The sequence below is a fragment of the Amphiura filiformis genome, chromosome 6, assembly GCF_039555335.1.
Source record: "Amphiura filiformis chromosome 6, Afil_fr2py, whole genome shotgun sequence".
In the NCBI taxonomy this organism is placed as follows: domain Eukaryota; kingdom Metazoa; phylum Echinodermata; class Ophiuroidea; order Amphilepidida; family Amphiuridae; genus Amphiura; species Amphiura filiformis.
In genome coordinates, this window is record NC_092633.1 from 53,541,563 (window position 1) to 53,562,838 (window position 21,276).

Sequence of the window (21,276 nt, forward strand, 5' to 3'; positions counted from 1 at the left end):
AAAAAAAAGTGCTTAAGCTGTATTGACATTGAGTAATGTCCAGAACGATACTTTTTTTCAACTGGTAATTGGCAAGATTCATTAATTAATTTGTTGACCTATATAGAATTGCGTAGGGCATGTAAGCAAAAGACTTTTGCTTTTCATATGAACATCATAAATTGATACTTCATTGATGTCCACCCACATGAAAATTAATACTAACTTTTAGCTACTAGCTACTATGATTTAGTTAGCAATCTTGCTTTACACAATTTTCGGATTAAAAACTGACACTGCAGACATAAAACAAATTGGTTCTTTACCATTGTTGTAAAATCTATTTCACATACTAAATTTATTCTAAATTGCAAAATTCCAAATACTTGTTTGGATTTTTTCAAGATTCTGCTATTCAGTTTAGTTAAAGTTTTAAATATATCTGATACAGTTGGAAAATATAACCAACAGAAACTGGGTCTTTTTTTGTTCATCCACATTTATTACTATGGTAACAAAACTAAATTTAAAATCTTTCGCACAGTGGGGAAACAAGGTAAATGTAGGTAGTGGGTCTTTTCCTCCTCAAGGAAGCATGTAGAGTACATGACAATCTATGTTGGGTGCTAATGACATACAAGGAGACTCACTCACAGGATCAAATTCAAGCAGGAATTCCTTGACGTCAATGCCAATCTTACTATTGATGGGAGATCGAGGGGAGAGGGGGAGAAGGGAACAAAATAAGATAAACCTAAACATAAATGATAGCTTTGGTGATGAAGTGTAAGAATGCTTTATAAGTGAATTGCCAATTTTCCATGTCCTGAGCCCTATCAAGCTATCCTACTTGATAACCATACACTCCCTATGAAAAACATGGCCTTTTTCTCCCACATAGTACAGGGGGTGTAGATATCAAATGAAGTCACCTATTCAGGTAACTCTATTATTGAAATTCACACTCTTTGTGTGGAAGATTAAGGTCATGCCTTCCAAAGGGGTGTATGGATTTCAAGTGTAATAGCCCATTCTATTGCTAACTGCTGAACATATAAGTCCAAAGAAATTGAAAGTAAAGTTACCATCATACATGTATTATATCCTTACTCATTCACTGCATACATTCCATATACAGTTCTACCACCTACCATTCTTGACAAAAGTTCTTCGGCACTTGCTAACATGCACACCCTATTTATTACTATGAAAAGAACTAATGCAACAATCATATATGCATCTTGCTCAGTAAATAGGGTGACAATTATACTGCATGAAACAATAAGCAAACCTAACCTAACCAAACATAGTGCTTTACCAAGACGTGGAACAAGGCATTTTAAGCTCAAACAAGACCCCACTTCTGTATTTATACCGTATTATGTCGACCTACCTAAAAGTAACTAAAATTTCAATGAGTTGTTTTTCATATCGGGATCATCCGTCAAACTATAATCTTCCCCGTTCATCAAAATCCACAGCTCACCAAGAATCTGCCTAAAACTACAAAATGCCAAATGTTACCAGGAGGATTTGACTGATTTGGGTTCAAAGACACTGTAATTCCAGGTAAATGATAGATCTGGTTTTGATAAAATCCTATCTTGTCTGGCGATATGGAATGATGTATACCTTCTTCACCTTATACACACAATGATATAGGCCTTTTTCACCTTAAATACACAATGACTTGCTGTTGTATGATCAAGAAGAATGTTTCAGTTTCCTGTGAGACATAGTTAAACCACTGGGACCCTGAATAATGAGCAACGCTAGGTTTCATATGAGAACTTGGGCACAGGATAATCTACCTGCAAATAAATGTGTACCTTGATTATACATTAGAAAAGATTACTTCAACAAAACCTAAACTTGTCCCTTGATGGTTTTGCCTATTATAGATGACAGGCATCTTCAAAAGGATGATGATTGATCATTACTTCCAGTCAGACAAATGTCAACTATAGAGGGTATAATATCAGCTGTGAGAGGACCACAAATGCGACATACAAAGTGGACCTCATTTCTACGCATATTAGGTCCTCTTCTGATCCAAATGGATTCTCTAATGGGGACACTAAATTTTCGTTTCATTCAGAAGACATCTTTCCTAGTTATTTGCCAACAAACCTGATGAATCTATTCAATGAACGTATACCTCGCTTTTAGAGCGAAGCTTAAAGGCCCATTCAGTGATTTGCTCATCCGGACGATCGTAAAAATCATCAAAATTCAGATTTTGGTACCTTTGTAATTGGCATAGATGTGCTAACATAGCCTGCTAGTGGTTCGGTCGAAAGCCGTGTATTTTAGACAAAATAAAGCATTTGTATGATTCTGGACTTTTGATACTGACAGTACAAAAGTCCGACTCGAGATCGAAAGAAGCTCACTCTCCACGCACCAACACGCGTTGCGTATTGTTTCTACTACTTATTACATCAGTAGCTACTATTTTAAACAAAATACACAATTTTAACTGTTTTTCATATTTGAATTGACCGTTAGTTTGCCTCGGTGACCTTTAATTGCTTATTTTGTTTTCTACTACAAAAATTAAGCGTCTGTTTTAAATCAATTTAGACTCTACTTCTCCGTGTTAGAAACACTGGACTAGGAAGTTTTTCCAGTCGATTGGCAAAGACTGTACGAAAATCTCGATTTTCTCGAGTCGATCTGAGTTGAAGTAGAAAACCTTTCTAAAACTTCTGTTTTTGACTAATTTGTCGATGTATTCAGGGGAAAAGTGGTTTAATGAAATTCTGTAGACTTATTCTTTATTTCTAAGCAACTCTGACAAATTTCCATTTTTTTTTGATGTTCCTGTGAAATCACTGAAAGGGCCTTTAAATTAACATAGCACATTATGTAGCATCCAGATTAGTCATCTTCCATCCAAAATGATTTACTACCTCCTGTACTGATAATTCTGACACTCTCATCTGTGCATTAATCAACCACTCCTTCAGGATTACCTTAATGTTACCATATAACTGTCAGGTAAGTAATCTATCCCACTCTGACATCACCTCATTGTACAACAATGTGGTATAAAACTTCCTATCTTGCATGACACACACTATCAATATAAATAACATCATATCTATGGTTCAGTTCAACAACATCCATTAACAGTCAAAGCTCAAGAGTTGACCTCAAGTTGCTGAGTATGATGCTTTAATACCCAAAACATTCAAAGGTCATTCTAAGAGTGTACATGTATATGAGGGCTGATGAACTGTGTCCCAACAGATGAGCATATATGAGATGCTAATGACAGGTAACTTTAATGTGCAAAGTGGTTGTGACAGATATGACCCCCTTTGTCCAACCTCAACGACTTAGTCATACAGAAATGCTGAGTGTTTCTATCAAAATACTACCAAAATAGAATTTTGCTTCTTCTTGCGCAAGAAAACATCTGTGATACAGGGTCATATTTGGACTGAATAAGAGTCAGATTGGGGATCAGCCCTTTTTAATCTCACTGACCATATGGTCAAGTTTGTTTTCTGATCTAACCTAAGAGTACTACATTATAATGAGAGGCGCTACTCTGATCACATAACTGACAACAGCGTGAGCTTGGGACCTTGTATAAGAGCCTGGACAGTATATATAAGAGTCTGTTTTGGCCATTCAAAAATAGGACCTCAATTCACAACCACATGTATTTAGTTAAACATTATTATACCCCAGGGCTTGAAAAGCTTAAGTTTACCTAAGTTCAGCTTCAGCTGTCAGTTACATAGCATAAATATGCACGTAGCAAGGAGGATGGATCTTACATTAGGGTCAGTCCATATCAAAACAGATTGAGTGTACACCCACCCTCTTGGATTTTGCTCTCCTTTGGCTCAGGGGTACCTTTCATGGACCCCTAGGTGAGGCCACAAGAAAAAAATTCAAATTCAATTTCGTTTCCGAATGGCAGGCCATCTAAGTTTGGCGACCTCGACCAAAATTGGGAATTTAAGGTGTCCAAATGACAAAGCGCTCTCTTTGAGAGGCATTTTCTTCTTAATTAAATCAGTTGTGACCCTCTTTTTGAATGTGGTCACTCACTGGCTGTGTCTGAAATGCCTAATGCCAAAAAGATTGATTTGAATTTCGTTGGAATTTCAGGGGGTCAAAATCAGCACGCCGTACTGTTCAATCAAATTATCTTTGATTTTGAAGGACCCATGATAATGTCACAGTGCACTTATAGGTCCTAATTATGTTCAGAATGGATTAACCATGTGCCAATGTCTATGAGCAATAATCAAAAAAAAGAGAAATTTCTAGACCCCCTACAGAATTTTAGGCCCCTAAAGTGGTTCAGCCACAAATGGCGCTTAAAATCGGCAAATTTTGACACCTAATAACTTTAGGTGTACACCAGATATGAATTTCTAGTCTTTTGCATCTGAAAGAATGTAGTCTAATGTTACTAGGAACATAAGTTTTGTTTTGTATTTTTTGTGTTTTGATACTAAGTTGATGGTCCCAAAAATCCCAATTTTTGACTAATAATGTACAGGTTATGGGTACAAAATGTCAATTTCAACATACCCTTTTTTATTTTTGATCATTGTCTTATTTATCCTGTTATTACATAATTAACAGCGTCCGATTTTGGTGTCTAATTATGTTTTTCTTGCATGAGAAATACAACTACATAACTTAAAAACTACAAGGAACCAATGACCTCCTTATTACAATATGGACGCTTTTGGCAGACATATTGCAAAAAGAGGTCATCGGTTCCTTGTATAGTTTTTTTATTTGCTTAGTTGTATTTCTCATGCAAGAAAACATATATAATTAGGCACCAAAATTACCAAAATCAGGCGTTGTTATCTATGAAAAAAAAAAAAAAAGGTCGTTGACCTATGAACATTTTTTCGTCATAGCGCCCTCCTGAAAGGTCTGACACATAACAAACTATACATTTTTGGAATCCTCATGACCATACGAGTAATTTGATATATGACTTGACATAATTGGGAGCATTCTGAAAATTTGACCCCCATAACCTGTACTTTGCATGTGCATCGTTGCCAGGAAGTGCATTTTTGACCCCTTATAAAATCCATACAGAGGATTAGAAAGTAGTTTTTCTTATTACTTGACTCAAGAGCAACTTGAAATATCAGGATAAATAATACAAATGGCTATAAAGTGATCAAAAATATAAAAAATATCATACTAAAATTGGCATTTTGTACCGTATCCTGTATGCATGGTATGTTAGGCAAAAATGACTATTTTTTTGAAAGCGTCAACTTAATAATAAAACACAAAAAATACAAAACAAATCTTATGTTCCTAGTAATATTAAACTACATTCTTTCAGATGCAAAAGACTAGAAATTCATATCTGGTGTACACCTAAAGTTATTAGGGGTCAACATTTGCCGATTTTAAGTGCCATTTGTGGCTGAACCACTTTAGGGGTGGCCTAAAATTCTGTAGGGGTCTAGAAATTTCTCTTTTTTTGAATTGCTCATAGACATTGGCATATGGTTAATCCATTCTGAACATAATTAGGACCTATAAGTGCACTGTGACATTATCATGGGTCCTTCAAAATCAAGATAATTTGATTGAACAGTACGAAGTGCTGATTTTGACCCCCTCTGAAATCCCAACGAAATTCAAATCTATCTTTTTGGCATTAGGTATTTCAGACACAGCCAGTGAGTGACCACATTCAAAAAGAGGATCACAACTGATTCAATTAAGAAGAAAGTGCCCTCAAAGAGAGCACTTTGTCATTTGGACCCTTAAATTCCCAATTTTGGTCGAGGTCGCCAAACTTTGATTGCCCGCCATTCATAAACGAAATGGAATTTGAATTTTTTTCTTGTGACCTCACCTAGGGATCCATGAAAGGTACCCCTGAGCCAAAGGAGAGCAAAATCCAAGAGGGTGGGTGTACACTCAATCTGTTTTGATATGGACTGACCCATTAATGTTCAGGAAATTCAAAAGTAGTTCTGAGTGACGAACATTTTGTATCCTGTGTATGACTTGCTCAATGCAGAGCTGCATACAATCCGATTCAATTTGAGATGCTGATTTAGTGAGTCTTAAAACTGATTAACAGGTATCCAAATGTCATGAATGTATATAAATGCATTCTAAAATTAAAAGGCCATTTGGCTTTCAAAAAACCAATAGTATGTGACACATGTTTGAGAACAACATGCTACTTACTGATTGCATTTCAACTGAACCTGACTTGTCCACCAAATATTTTGAAACATGAGAGAGTGGACCTCCGATTCAAATTCAGGTATATAGAAGGTTTAACATTATTACATTCCCAGGGGTAAAAGCTAGTTCACTGAAGCTCAGCTATAGCTGACAGTTATATAGCATGCCCATAGCGAGGAGGGCGGATCTTACATTAATGTTCAGGAAATTCAAAAGTAGTTCTGAGTGACGAATGTTTTGTATCCTGTGTATGGCTTGCTCAATGCAGAGCTGCATACAATCTGATTCAGGTTGAGAAGTCACTTTACAAGTGGTTAAAGTTTGTCCAGCTTATAATAGGCGAACATTATTCGGCTTTTGTAACTGTGTGCGTCAATAAAGTCCCAACTTACGCTAACATAAATTTCACGTAAGCGTGCGCCAGTCACAAATTTATGCAAGGTACAACTGGCGTAAGCACTGCCCCTGTCTGCGTGCATGCCATTCTATATCAATACACGGTGCTTTGAGTCTTTTTCGCCAATTTAAGCCGAAATAACTTTATTAAGGGAAAGGAGTTTATGTAGATTTAGAAAAACTTAGAGAACAGATGAAAAGGAATCCAAATATTCAACATTCTCTGTATTCTGAAATATATATATTTTTCTAAATAAATGCAAAATAAGTATGAGACAGTTGTTTACAAACAGCATACACCTTACAGACATGTGTATGACTGGTCTATTTAAATCTTATGAAACATAGGTAGCCATATGTACCACATTGGCAAAACTGGGTTTGAGTCCAGACCACCAAGTGTACTCAAGACTGCTGTGACTACATTAGGCTATTATACTTTATGAAACATAGGTAGCCATATAGGCTTGTACCACATTGGTAAAACTGGGTTTGAGTCCAGCCCACCAAGTCTAATCAAGACTGATGTGACTACATTAGGCTATAAGTGGTCTACCCTGTATAAATATGACATAAACAGACAACTATATCTCAATGTGAAAACCAATATGGTCTGAATTTCTTAAGTAATTTTTAAATCATCTTCTTTGCCTCCTTTAATGAACTACATTATAATTTCAATGTAGACTAGACAAAAACTGAATTCAGTCAGCCAATAATATCTATTTTTAATCCTAGATTCATAGACTAGCCAACATATTGTAGGGCAGAAGGGAATTACCCATCAGAAATATGTGACAAGTTGCAACATTAGGAAATGTTACATGGATTACTGAATTACCTTTCAAGACTCCTAGCTATTAAAGGCATACCTGTGAATGCGCAGGGGGACTGTTTGGAAACTCTATGTCTATCTTGGTTGGTTCCTAAAATTTCCTGGCATGAAATTGGTTGTAATTTCACTTACCTGACGAAAGAGTGCACATCCATCGTGGGTTTAAACCCACCCATGTACAAACAATATGGTTACCTTTAATGTGAAGCTGAAATACTTCAATCACTAACAGTCCATAACTGAAATCTCTCTGATGCAAGAAAGTTTGCATTATAAAACCTCATAACTTTGCAAACAAATAACATTAAGGATTTTAGCAGTTGTACTTTTAAATACTGGGCTAGTTGACAACGATACATTGATGGAACCATTTTTGAAACTGCCCTTCTTTGGCCCGATTTGATGAAACCTCTGTAGTTCATGTTACTTGATGAGAGGAGTGTCTCTCTGAATGTTAACTTACCTGATATTCTACAGAAGAAAGGAAGTCACAAATGTTGACAGCATTGCACATACATGCTGCTAGTTTTCACAAGCCTTCCTTTGGGCTCATGAAAATACAAGCAAATAAAAGTCTATTATAGACTTGTCATAACTTTATGATTCATCTCCACAAAATCAGGCCCTACATCAAAGATGACTGGTGTAATCCTTGGTTGTACTACTTACCGAACCGTCTGATGCACTTGCCCCAACTTTGTCCCCCCTTGAGTTCCAGCAGACTTCAAAGATACCACCCGTTCCCCTGTAACTATGTACAAGACTCCCCGTCTGAAAGAAGAAAGAAAAAGACACCATGAAAAGTTAGTCAATTCAACATTCATACCACTCAAATACAGATATATAATACAGTCAATGACTGTATTTCTGGGGCATGTGCTGGTATTCCTGTTAGTATCTGATGAAAATAAGAAAATGTTTTATGTTTTCTCAAGTACTGCATTCTGAAAACATTTGTCTACAGAAGTGATTGACTTAATCAAAAGCTTCTTGTGGGTTTATAATCTCAACTTGCCTTTTCGGAAATTGTAATTTGAGACTATAAATGAAACAAATTCACATCCAAAAAACAAAAGTAATTTTTTCCTTTTTTTTCTATTCCTTAGGCTAGTAGTTCATGACATCATTGTATTTGTAGTACACTAAAACCCCACCAAAAACAACAGCCTATTTTCTGCATGAACACCCAAAGCAGGGAGTTCAAATCCCACAGAGAGTAGTACATAACACAAATTAACACATATGGCAAACCAAACACCTTGTTATTACCAATTACCTGCCCATACATTTGACACATTGATGGCAGATTTATTTTACTTACTCAATCACAGTTTTATCCTATCAATAACATATCAAATTACATAAACATAACAAGAAAAGGAAGAATGAAAATCAAATTTTACACAAATGAATTAGTGAACTGTATTGACAAGTCCAGTAAAGGAAAAAAAGTGTGATTTTTCTTCTCGACTTGACTGGTTGCCAACAAAGCCTAGAGCCTCAGCCGTCTGGTGAGGAAAACAGGTTTAGCACTATGTATACAATAATGAAGATTTATGTAGCATCAAATGTAATCGGCACCTCTAGCGGTGGCTAAACATCACCACCCTGGATGATTAGAAAGGTACGGAGGGAAACCTGCATCTTTTGTGTTTCATTCTTGCCAACTGTAAAAAGAACAGTTGTCGGCCGGCCGGCCAGCCAATGTCTGTAACTTGTAAATTACAAACTCATGGTCTGACACTTTTCCGAAAACAATTTCTTGTTTTTCACTCAAGTGATCTACATTCAGGTGTTTTCAACCTGAACCTGTTTAAATGCAAAATATGTATGAGGAAAAAACAAGATGGCTTTCTAAGACCAAAGGGAGCACGATGGCATACTATAATGAAAGACAAAGATAAAGAGAATTTATTGCGTCTGACATCATCTGTCAATCAAACTCGAGCACGGTTTGTTTACAAGTGTCGTGATGATGACTTGCTGAACGCGGATTTATAACCGGGCGCCTTATTGTTAATTTTGTTAGGTCTTTATAGTAGGAAACTTTCTTAACCGAAGGCACCATGTCCACAATGCCTAGAAAAGCTGCTTTTTGCCTTGTAAAAGTATGTAATTTTTCGCCATTTGCTGCTATTCCTTTTCTCCGATCAGCACCAGATAGATCGGTCTTCCTTTCTGGCGCTGATTAACCTGTGTAAACCAATCAAGGATCGTAATTGACAGTGACATCAGACGCGATAAATTCTTTTTATCTCTGTCTTTAATTATAGTAAGGACATTCAACTCATGATCACAAGGTTGTGGGTTCAAACCCTGTCGGTGCCAATGTGGTGTGTCCATGAGCAAGACACTTGTCCCACTCCAACTGGGTGTAAAATGGGGAGCTGCTAGTCATTCAGTCTGAAATCATACGCACCCATGTGATATCCATGTGACACTAGAATATAGTTTGTCATGTTATATCATCCCATATTTAGCTCGCCTTGCTCACATTAGACTATGCCATAGTCGATTTTTGATAAATAAAAATGTTATTAATCATGATGAACGCATTCAGTTGAACTCGAAATTATACTGATATTTAGTACATCAAAATACTAGTATAAAATGGTTATGAAAAAGTTTAGGCTATATAATTATATTTGTGACAGTAAAAGTAAAGTCTAGGCCCTACATCGGCTTATATTATTGAATGCAACATATCATAATGGCATAATTATAATGACACTTCAATACTGAACAATTCTAATTTTAGAATCTGCCAGTTTATTATCCGAAAAACCGACTATGGACATTCACTTTAAAGCAGAACTTTACCCCGGGACTCACACACTGTCAATCATACTTGTTTATCAATAAAATCTAACCACAAGACTAAGCATGGTGGTACAATACGGCGCTAGATGCATACGTTCATCCACCAGCACAAAAGCGCCGCATTCATTAGATAGTTGTGTACCATGTATAGTTATAATGGTACCAGTACGCGTCGGGAGGATTTAAACAATAACGAGATCTGGGCGACCAATCACAAGCCAGATTCATTTTTAAAGATGCATTACATCATCACCAATTTTAGTTAGGCCAGAAATTGGCCTAACTCTCAAGGCAAAGTCAGTAGTCCACTTGGGAAGCTAACAAACAGAGGCGACGGTGACTGAAAAGATCAGTTGTGAAAATCTATCAATTGTGCACTCATTAATTAAATCAGAGTTTTAAGCTTAAATGTAATAGCCAGAGTAGTGCACAATTGGCAAGTGGACTACGGAGAAGTCTATGCTCACATACAAAGTCAGTTAGCAATAAATCAAATATGGCATGATTAAAGCCTATAAATAAACCAAAATCACTGTTATTTAGGCAACAGTAAGAATTTTTGTTATGGAATCAACAACGACATCAAAACACTTCAAGCTTATCTCTCATGAGGTTTGCATTATCAGTGATTATTGCTATAGAAAACAAATCCTGTAATAAATAAGATTTTTCATATGAAATCTGACATTTTTATAGTTGTCAAATGTATTGAATTGAGAATCCAGTGATGTTTCAGCAATTGGGCTATTCCATTTTGGAATTCTAACCAAATTCAAATTTTAGCCATTCAGATCCCAACAATTTTCTATCCAAAATAAGCGGAATAGGTGTAGAAGATTTTGGAATTCCTAACAAAATGACCAAAATAAGGCCAAATTGGATCCAATCCAAATGGATCAACATTTGAAATGAGCACACATGCCCAGTATTGGTTTGGTTCATCTTAATTGTGACCATCCACCACGAAGTGGTAGTAAAGTCGGCTCTAGGTCATTTTCTGTTTATTGCAGATTGTGGAAGAATTCACTTTCAGCTTTAAAATGACACCTCAACAAGCTTCATCGGACATCTGGAAGTGAAGTTAGGGTTCATCAAAGGTCAAATTCCTAATAGTTTACATAGAAATCCATTACTGTTTTTGATTGTATCTCAAAATGGAAAATGCTGACTTTACGACCAGTTTGTGTTGGATGGGCACAATTTAGCTTTCCATCTTTCGAGTTTTATTAACATATTAATATAAATCTATGCAGTTATGTAAATTTAAATTGCAATAAAATCAAACATTCTAGCACACATTTAAATCATTCATTGCGTTGGTGATCTTGAGACTTCTCTTAGTTTAACATCCCTTACTTTGGTTATTATGCAAAACTTGCCACAAGTTTCATCACCTTGTTTGCTTCTTTTTAACTCAGGAAATCCCCCAAATTCAATTAGGCAATTCCAGTTGAAATCCATACACCCCTTATGGAAGACATAACCTTAATCTCCCACACAGGGAGTGTGAACGTACTTATCTAAATGGGTGATTCCATTTGAAGTCTATAACCCCTGTGTGTGAGATTAAGGTCATGTCTTTCATGGGGGTGTACGGATTTCAAATGGAATAGTCCATTTGAGCCCATTTTATTCCACCTCCTTTTATAAAAAGCATAACAACCTACTCCAAAGTTCTATTTGTTACTTGTTCTGACAAGCTACTTTACATTTCCCATTCTGTTGTTTCAATTGTTTTCACTACATGTTCAGGTTTTCCTGCCATAATTTCAATGGTTGTCATAACTTTTGTATGTATCCTGTGCTGTCTGATACAAGACTGCATATTGAATTGACAACTTGTTCTATTTCTTTCAAAAAACTATAATAGGTAAGAAGGAAATTAGCAAGATTAGAGCCCTGGTAACCACAATCCAGATTATCAATAAGCAGCAAGGAAACAAGAAAGCCTCATAGGCACATAAACCACTCAAAATTGGACTGGAAAGCGTGATGTATCTTACTTATTGCAAATGATGATTTTTGCAACCCATTCTCATGTAACATGAGCCTTGCATACCCATACCCAGAGGTTTTCCCTTTTGTAAACTTGTCATTTTTGTTCTTTACAACTGGGTGGGTATTTACTTTTTACAGTGCCTTGATAAGTCTTACCCTCCCCTGTGCTGAGTGAATCACATGCCCTGTGGGTTTATGGATACATCTCTCCTGAATGCTAACCTACAGGATTACCGTACACAAAGATTTACTGGATTAGGGCAAGAGAGGTTACAAAAATTGCCCTTCTTTTTTTGATACTCTTGAAACTTTGAGTAGAAGCAACACACTGCTTAAACCCATGCAACTGACACATAGCAGTATCCCTGCTCTATTCTGATAAATATTTATTACAATTGAATACTGAAACCTATTTTATTAGCCTGTTTTTGTATGGTGTTATCTTTCATACCAGGGACTTGCTGGAAATAGATGATTTTGTCATTGTGTAATGGTAACTATCTAATGACAATGGCTGAATAGAATTGATATAACAATAAAATTGGAAGATCATAAAAGTGATTGGTTTCAAGTGAAAACCTAATAACATTATGAAATTGTATCAACTACCCTGATTCCCGAAGTTACACTTAGCATTATTTTCCGTAATCAGAGAATTCTAGAACATGCATGAAATTATAATCACTAACATGCAGTACACACCCACTTCCCACAGATTACAGGTATTTAAATTTCAACATCAAATTACCAGTTTGTAATAATGCTTTACCATTGCCTTTTGCACAGCTAGGGTTAACTACTAACACCGAGTCTTAAAGTACTGCCACACGGTAGACTGTAAAATCGCACCAGCCAAATTTGCACGCTACAGAGCCTGAAAAAAAAGATCCCGCGAACCACAATTGACACACGTATGGGCGCTGCCATGGGGTGCTAATGGGGTGCTAATGAACGCGTCGCTAGCACAAGTCCAACGCGATGTCCAACGCGATCAATAACGCGTATAGGGCCCATACAAGTGCGACTACGCGGCCGGTAGTTCCTGGATACGCGATTACAGGGTCAATGGCCGCTTCCACGCAGTAACATACTTCTGAACTGAGTGTCAGGGCCCTGGTACTGCCGTGATTCAACTGGAGCTAGGCCTGTAATCTCCCCATCTAATTTATCAATGTATCTCTTCCCTGGCAGTATCAATATGGGTTTCCTTATCTGGCTTGTGTCTGATCCTGATTGGCGATGACAACAGGTTATTTTGGGTCAACCGTGCAACATGGGACATGCTATCTATGTAGTTTAATGTATACATTGTTCCCATAGAGGTTTTCAAAGGTGACAGCAAGTCATATTCCAAGGGTTCATTCCACGGTGTAGCAGGAACTTGGGCAACGTAGCAGGAACTTGGGCAACGTCATTTGTTTTCAATTTCATATGGATTTCATCTTGTCAATTTCTCGTCTATTTATAGGAAATACAAAAATTCCAATACATTATGCCAAATGCTGATGAAAAGTACCAAAGCTTATTTCAAGGACTGGTCAACTGAAACATTTTGTATTTAATAATATATTTGCATTTTCTTTTGTCCCGAAAATTTTGTTACCATAATGAATGATATTTTCCAACTCCAATTAGTCATTTTTTCATACCAACTACACGCAATGCATATTTGCATAAATAACCAAATTAATGATAAAACCAAAAGAACCTTGCTGTATATCAGATTTGAAACTACATCCATTTTATATTAAACTGCTTTTTTTTAGCTTGCTGAATAAATGGATTTCTTTTACTGATGCACCTATGTGCACAATTTTGCTCTGAAAATTGTGACTTTTTCATCCATAGAGTACAGCCATTATGCTTGCTCTGTATTTAAACCTGAATTATGTTCCCTACATGTAGTGTAATAGCATAGTGTAACTCTCAGCTTTAATGTTGTTAATTTATATCTATATATCCACCACATGTGGGAGCAAAACATGCCATGTTATTTCGGGGTCAGTTTGTTTCAATTTAAAGGTTTGAGACCAATTAATCTCCTCATATTTCATAATATAGCACATGCTATGTTGGTGATAATGAAGTTTAAGAAGCGGGCACAGGTCACATAATGTGTGGTGTTATTACAAGTTAAGTCTTAGATCTTGCCCAAAACTAATTCCATTACATATTTTGATATCATGGTCCAGCACATGACTTGATGACTTGATCACTTTTTCATAAAATTTATAACTTTAACAGATTATACATGAAGACTGCTAAATACAATCATGTCTGATATAAAATGCTCATTTTTTTCACTTAAAGCCATAAAATGTAACATTTCCAACAAACTAGATTTGAATTTCTTTTCCACAAAATGTCAGATATGTCACCTTTTAATTTCGAGGCGAATGTTTGTACAGTTTTCCAGATAGGGTTCCATCAGATGAGGACAATCATACAATTTTTTTTCATGGCTCAACTACTAAACTTGCTAGCAGGTATCCTCAGTATATACCAAACATGTGCCAACTTGAGTCCACTTGATCAAACAATAAGATTGTGATGCTGCATAACCTGACTCAATCAACCAATCACATCTTCACCCTCAGCGTGTTACAGCTATCTGCGAAGTAGACAGTTCCAATAATAGCCGGAGTCTTAAGTCTTAAGAACCATCCCTCGAATATTATCCGCAATGTCTCATCTCCCTAAAGTGTTTTTATTTGACCAAAGCAACCATAAAGTCATCAGATTTTCATTACATTTGCAATGAAGTGCTAGAAATTTGTCACTTTTGCCCTACAAATGCCTGGTTTCAAATGTCAATTACACATGTTATATAGGTCAGTCACCCTGTTGACCAAATCAGAGTATGTCATTGCAGTATTTTATGTATGTTTACCCAGTATCTATGACAAGGTTCCATGGAAGGTGTCTTAAATGGACTAAAACATGATCGTCATTAATCATTTCTACGGCTGAGTTGAACCAGGTCCTAGCCGGTCACAAACATATTATGCTAGACCTATAACATAACATGTTTGCAGCCTGCATCAGTTCTTGTAATTTCTGTGAAACTTTCAAAATATCAGGACTACCACTAATCCACTATTTCCTTTGTCCAATGAAATGAACATGGGACCTTCTTGAAATGAACAGAATTTCAAGTTTTATGACCTTTTTATAACATTGAATGACCTTTCATAACATTAATTAATCTACAAATTATGAGGCCCTTAATCACTGGTAATCAATCCTTTTGATACAGCCTGTAATATATTGCAAAGCTACACTAAAAGCCCACACGCTACTATTTCAATATATCAGTATCAATGACAGGCCTGCCTAATTAAGCAATCAAAATTGCTATTAACAACACATACCCCTTACAAATTAGTTCATAAACTCTATTTCAGAATGTAGGAAACTGTCCCACAGTTTATGCTGCTCTTAATTTAGCCCTGAAACCTCTTCCTGTGGAATATGGTTCAGTGATCATACCAGCTTAATGTAATGCAGAATATACTGTTAAACAAAGTGCAAGCCATTATGAGGTATATGTGTGAATGCTGTAACTTTGATAGTTTGTACTTTTAGCTTTGATCCCTGTCTCTCTATTGAATACATGGTTTAGTTAATGGCAATTAGAATTTTCCTTGTAAGTCCTCATGTTGAAGAAATTAAGTTATTTTTGGAATGGTTCAGATCTTCATAAGCTATGTCTGACAATGCCTCTTTGAAGCACATTAAGTTATCCCAACACTGGGTTTCCTAGATGAATTCCATGTTGGAACTAATTACGACTTGCAGAAAATAAAGTTACAGAATTGCAAAGTGTAAGTGAAATTTAAATTTAGTATGTTTAGTCATCATGTATAAAATTTTAACAAAGCCTGTCCCTTAGAGCATCTGCCTATTGTTAAAGTTGATAAACCCATCAATCATTATTCACTACGTCAATTCCTTTCTTTTTTATTTCTTACTTTTCACCCATAACTGACGGGGCAGACTCTACGATGAGCAAGATGAGATTAATGCATGACAATCTATTTCCAGATACAAGCTACTGTGTTGAGATGCAGATGCCAATCATAATTATGCTATGGGCCCCTCTTGGGATACACAAAACTTGGGGCATATTGTATAGATAAAGCATTAAGGAAACTTTGCTAATTTCAGTGGAAGAGGCATATCTATGTGACTTTATCTGTTAAAACTCTCAAAATAAAATGCAAAGTGGGTTTTAGATTTACATGTAAAACATGCATTGGTCAAAACCCCCTTTCTATCGAATGGAAGAGGTTCACCCTATCACCAGGGACAGGCGATTTGCGCGGAACTTTTTTTCCGTGCAATTGGCTATTTTTTTTTTCCTACGGGCAGGGATACATGATTTGCACTGAAAAAAAAGTTCCGTGCAATTTGCTATTTTTTCTGCGCAAATCGCCTGTCCCTGCCTATCACCAATAGTACAGTTTATTGGTTACTGGTATTTCAAGTTTGAAAATGTTTTTACTGGCAATGACAATACAAAGCTGAACAATCTGGGTTTTCTATTATTAACACTAGAGCACAAAATACAGTACATCCATGACTATCTATTCTGGAAGTAAATGTCAAGAGCACAATTTCATCTTAAAACATGTGAAACATGAAAACATGTGAAACATGACCACATGTGACGAAGAAACCAGACTGATGGGTTTTAAAATGTCACAACTCCACATCATGTATGTAATTGTAAACTTTATTGGGTTTGTTTTTCAACTTTTTTTTACATGATTCCATCAACCAACCTAAACCAACGCCAGAACTTGGATCACGTCAGCGTCATACTAGATTACCCTCTTTTGTCCTTAAGATAAACATCTTGTCTATCGCTAATCACAAATTATCCACAAAAACTAACTGGGAGTATACTGCAATTAATAAAAGCAACAATCAAATCTCTATACAAACAACATTGGCTTAAAATCTGTATAGTGTTGAACCAACAGAGATAACAACCCGTTTGTCATCACTCATCATATTAATCATGTTTCTTTTGCTTCATTTAGGCTTACATCTAATACCAGGTTAAGCATGTCATGGTTACTCAGACTGTGCACCCACCCAGTAGGCTAAGTCTCATCGTATTGTTAAGCCTTATGCCAGTCTAGACAGACACTTATGACTGATGGATGGTGGTATGGATTCATCTATGCCTTCAGGTTTTGTTGCTTCTTCTGTGTTTGGATTCTTGCTCTGAGGTGTGTATTTATAGGGCAGTGTACTTAAGAATATAGTCAAAATAGTGCAAGATATCATATTGCATCAAATGAGTCACAACATGACATGACATTTTCAGTATTCTATTATCTATCTCAAAAAGGTAAAGGTGAAGGGGACAAGTCTGTCTTCACAGGCTGGAGTGTCCCATATCTCATTCCAAGTGATTAGGCCATACTCCTCCATGTAACGTTGCTGTAGGGGAATCACTACACCTCCTCCATAGTGAGTCTGTTACCTTCCCGGCATTGAATAAAGCCGGTGCCTGTTTGAGTGGGGAGAGGCAATATGGGCATAGAGCCTTGCCTATGTGTACTGCACATTGACGCCACAGGGATTTGAACCCACAACCTTGAGTCACCTCACGATTATAAGTCCAAGTCTAAAACAGCTACAACAAAGTGCACAATCTCAAAATGAATTTATAAACTTACAAAGATATAATTCTCTTGTAATTTAAAATATTCTTCAAGCAATAGAATAACTTATAGTTAATTTTTACAACAAATTAAGGCCCTCCCAAGAGGTAAACTTATTTTAGTACCCAGTGGTTAAGTTTTCTTTTATTATTTTAGTGATCCGACAGTCTGTGTTGCAACCATGCAATGGTGTAACTAATAGCCTGTGTCTGTTTGACTTGGTTCATCTCAGCAAAATGAACCGTCTCCTCGTCTAGACAATACACACAACCCTGGAGGAAAGATGATTGACAGATTATGGACTCTCTCAAGATGAAACCATCAGACTTAGTCTTCCTGATTCACTACTTTTCAGATGGCACTCCAGATACTGACTGCTTCCTCTGTATTTGTTTTGGGATAAATGCAGTGATGCATATAGGTAACTTGATGCACATAAACATCAGCTTGACTTCTCTTTGGACCCTGATGACAGTGTTTGTCTAGTCTGGGCAGAGTGGTACACAGACAGTCCTCTTCTGAAAATTCCAGACATGCTACAAATACTACCCTCAACATGTTTAGATGTGATGTAGCTGTGTGTGTGAATTGCACTCCTGGAATTGTTAAGTGCACTTTCTACATTTGGGTGGGCTGTAAATTGCATTCATCATCATACTTATTTTAGGCATCTGATGGCATGCAATCATACTTGCACCACTCAAAAGATAAGGCCTAGTGTAAGTTAAGTATGTCTTGATTGACAGGGCATATGCATCTTGATCTAAGTATGTGTCTGTGCTTTACTTATGTTGTGTGGCCCCACACTATATCATCTGGTGATGTAGTTACTGGCACAGTAATTTTCCAAATACCTACCTGCCTGCTTCATATAGTTACCTTTGGACATTTTACGCCATGCATTCCCTGTAACACCAACATGTTACTTTTTCATCCCCAATTAATTTTGAATTCCTTTTGATGGGTACGTTCCCCTTCAATATTAACTCACCTGTGTCGACCAAATGTGAACACACTTATCAAAGGAGCCGCTAGCCAGATATTTGCCGTCTGGACTGAAGGCTACACTGTACACTGGCTCTTGATGCCTTGTGAGTGTATGGATACAAAGTCCCTATCTACATCCCACAGCCTCACTGTAGAGTCAAATGATGCACTGAAAAAAAAAAAAAAGGTATAGAGCATTATTAAATGGTCTCACAAACTGTGAACCACTCTTCTAAAGACAAATAAGTCATGAGAATTTGCTTGAAAATTTCTTTCAACTATTGAATCAAATTAGATTGTATGCTTTCTCAAAATTAAATAACTTCATATTCAGATTTAGTTGTATGTACTAATTCTTGGATTTGATTTGTCTTGCTTGATAAATTTCTCCCAGTTTGCTCATTTGTGTTCTATAAATATCGTGGTCGGTTTATTCAGTTGAATCTCATTTGTGTTCTATAAATATTGTGGTCGGCTTATTCAGTTGAATCTGAATTATCCAACCCGTTTCTTTCATGGATTCAAGATGCTGTATAACCAAACTTAATACTTATAAATAGACAACACATTGTACCCCTTTTGTAAAACTAACACACAAAGTTTTATTTCTTTTCCACATCCATCACCCAGATAATGCCCAATTCCATTTTTTATCCAAAACATTGACATCTTTGAATAATTTTTCTCATGATCTATTATAGCTTTATGCACTGCATAGTTTATAATTTGGCTCATCAAATTCATTGCATTAAGATCAACATGATACTATAAGGAGGACACAACTGACCATGTTGACTGACATTGCTTATCTGATGCATTTCTATATTAACCCAACACATGAATATATGATTTTATTTTAGAATTCTGTGATTTATATTCATCAAATTAAGACAAGAGCATGTTACTGAAACAGTTTCGCTACAATCCTAGAATGGCTACCAGGATTGGTCTTGAACAATTTTAAGATTAACGCTACACATTAACTATTTAAAGTTATCCTGAAACCTAGAGATGTCTGCCATATTTTACTACAGACATGGTTCCCCCACAGGGAAGTCTTATCAGACAGCTGATATACAACATAAAACCCTGGACATGCTCTCTTTGTGTGTAATGCCCCATGTCAAAAGCTTATCTTTTCTTTTTGCCAAACACAGACAAAATACAAAAGTATTTCATTTATTGAATTAATTGCATATGTTAGAACACAATGTTGTGATGGCAGGACAGCCTAGGGATTTACTGCTCTAGTTTGGATAGGATGACATGGGTCTTTACTTAGGTGTTATATCCGTGGCAAGAAGCAAGCACAAGTGCACTTATAAGGAGATAAATGCAGCACTTGTATGAACAGTACTGCAGGTTTTGTGGTCAAATATTATCAAATGGTTAAAATGGTTGCTACTATTTGGTTCCCCTAGCTCAAGCCCCATTATATATACTCATAAATGCACAAATAATCTTTAAATTTTAAAAAGACACAAAAAATACCCCTAAATATATTAAAAGACTTGGTAAGTGAAATAGCCAAGTGTTGGCAGCATAAACTGAAAACATTGATTGTATATTGCTTGTGAATAAGCCATCTAGATCATATAAAGAACAAGCTCAAATACCAACTCTGAACCTGAACATGCATACCACATTTCACTTTGCTTAAACATAAGGTAATATTCTAAGGGCAATGAATCAAAGACCGGCATATAATAAGGACTAGTTAGAAATGAGGGAACAGATCCAATCCTTCTTACCTTGCTAACATTAATGATGTGTTTGGGTTAGTTGGACTCCACTTTATTGTGTAGATCTCTTTACTGTGTGCTTGTAAATCATGTACACAAGTTTCTTGCTTCATTGACCAGATCTGAAACAAAACAAGGTTGCAAATATTAGGTTACTTGTTACAGTTCAGCTTTGACAGGATCTATGGTTTTCAAGTTTTGGCTACTGTGAGATGGATATGATCTCTTCAAAACACACAAAAAAGTTCCAATAAAGTAGAACACAATTGTTTCTAGTCACATTTCCAGGTTGTTCTATATACACCATCCAGTTCGACCTACCTTATGTCGCTGTTTCAATTAATTTCATATATCAACTGTTTGGAGCAAGGCATTAGCCAAAGGGGTGTCTTTAGGGTGTCCAAAATGGTCAAAAATACCTTATTCTACAAAATCAGGGTGTCCACTTCCTATTCAATCCATTACAAAAATCAGAATTTTAGGGTGTCCAAATTGAAAACAGGGCGTCCAAATGACACCTGGACACCACTCTGGATAATGCCTTGGTTTGGAGCACAAAAAGGTCAACTGCATGGGCTGCTTGGTGCACAAAAGGGAAATACTGGATGGGCTGCTTGGTGTACAAAAGGATAACTGCTAAGGC

At 36.4% G+C, this 21,276-nt stretch overlaps 1 protein-coding gene across 1 annotated transcript in view; it reads right to left on the reverse strand.

Moving 5' to 3' along the window:
• LOC140155614 (F-box-like/WD repeat-containing protein TBL1XR1) overlaps window positions 1-21,276 on the reverse strand; it is a 68,273-nt gene that overhangs the window by 4,722 nt on the left and 42,275 nt on the right. The window contains 4 exon segments of the mRNA XM_072178527.1: window positions 8,081-8,182; window positions 18,896-19,020; window positions 19,023-19,060; window positions 20,643-20,755. Coding sequence (XP_072034628.1) covers window positions 8,081-8,182; window positions 18,896-19,020; window positions 19,023-19,060; window positions 20,643-20,755 — 378 coding nt within the window.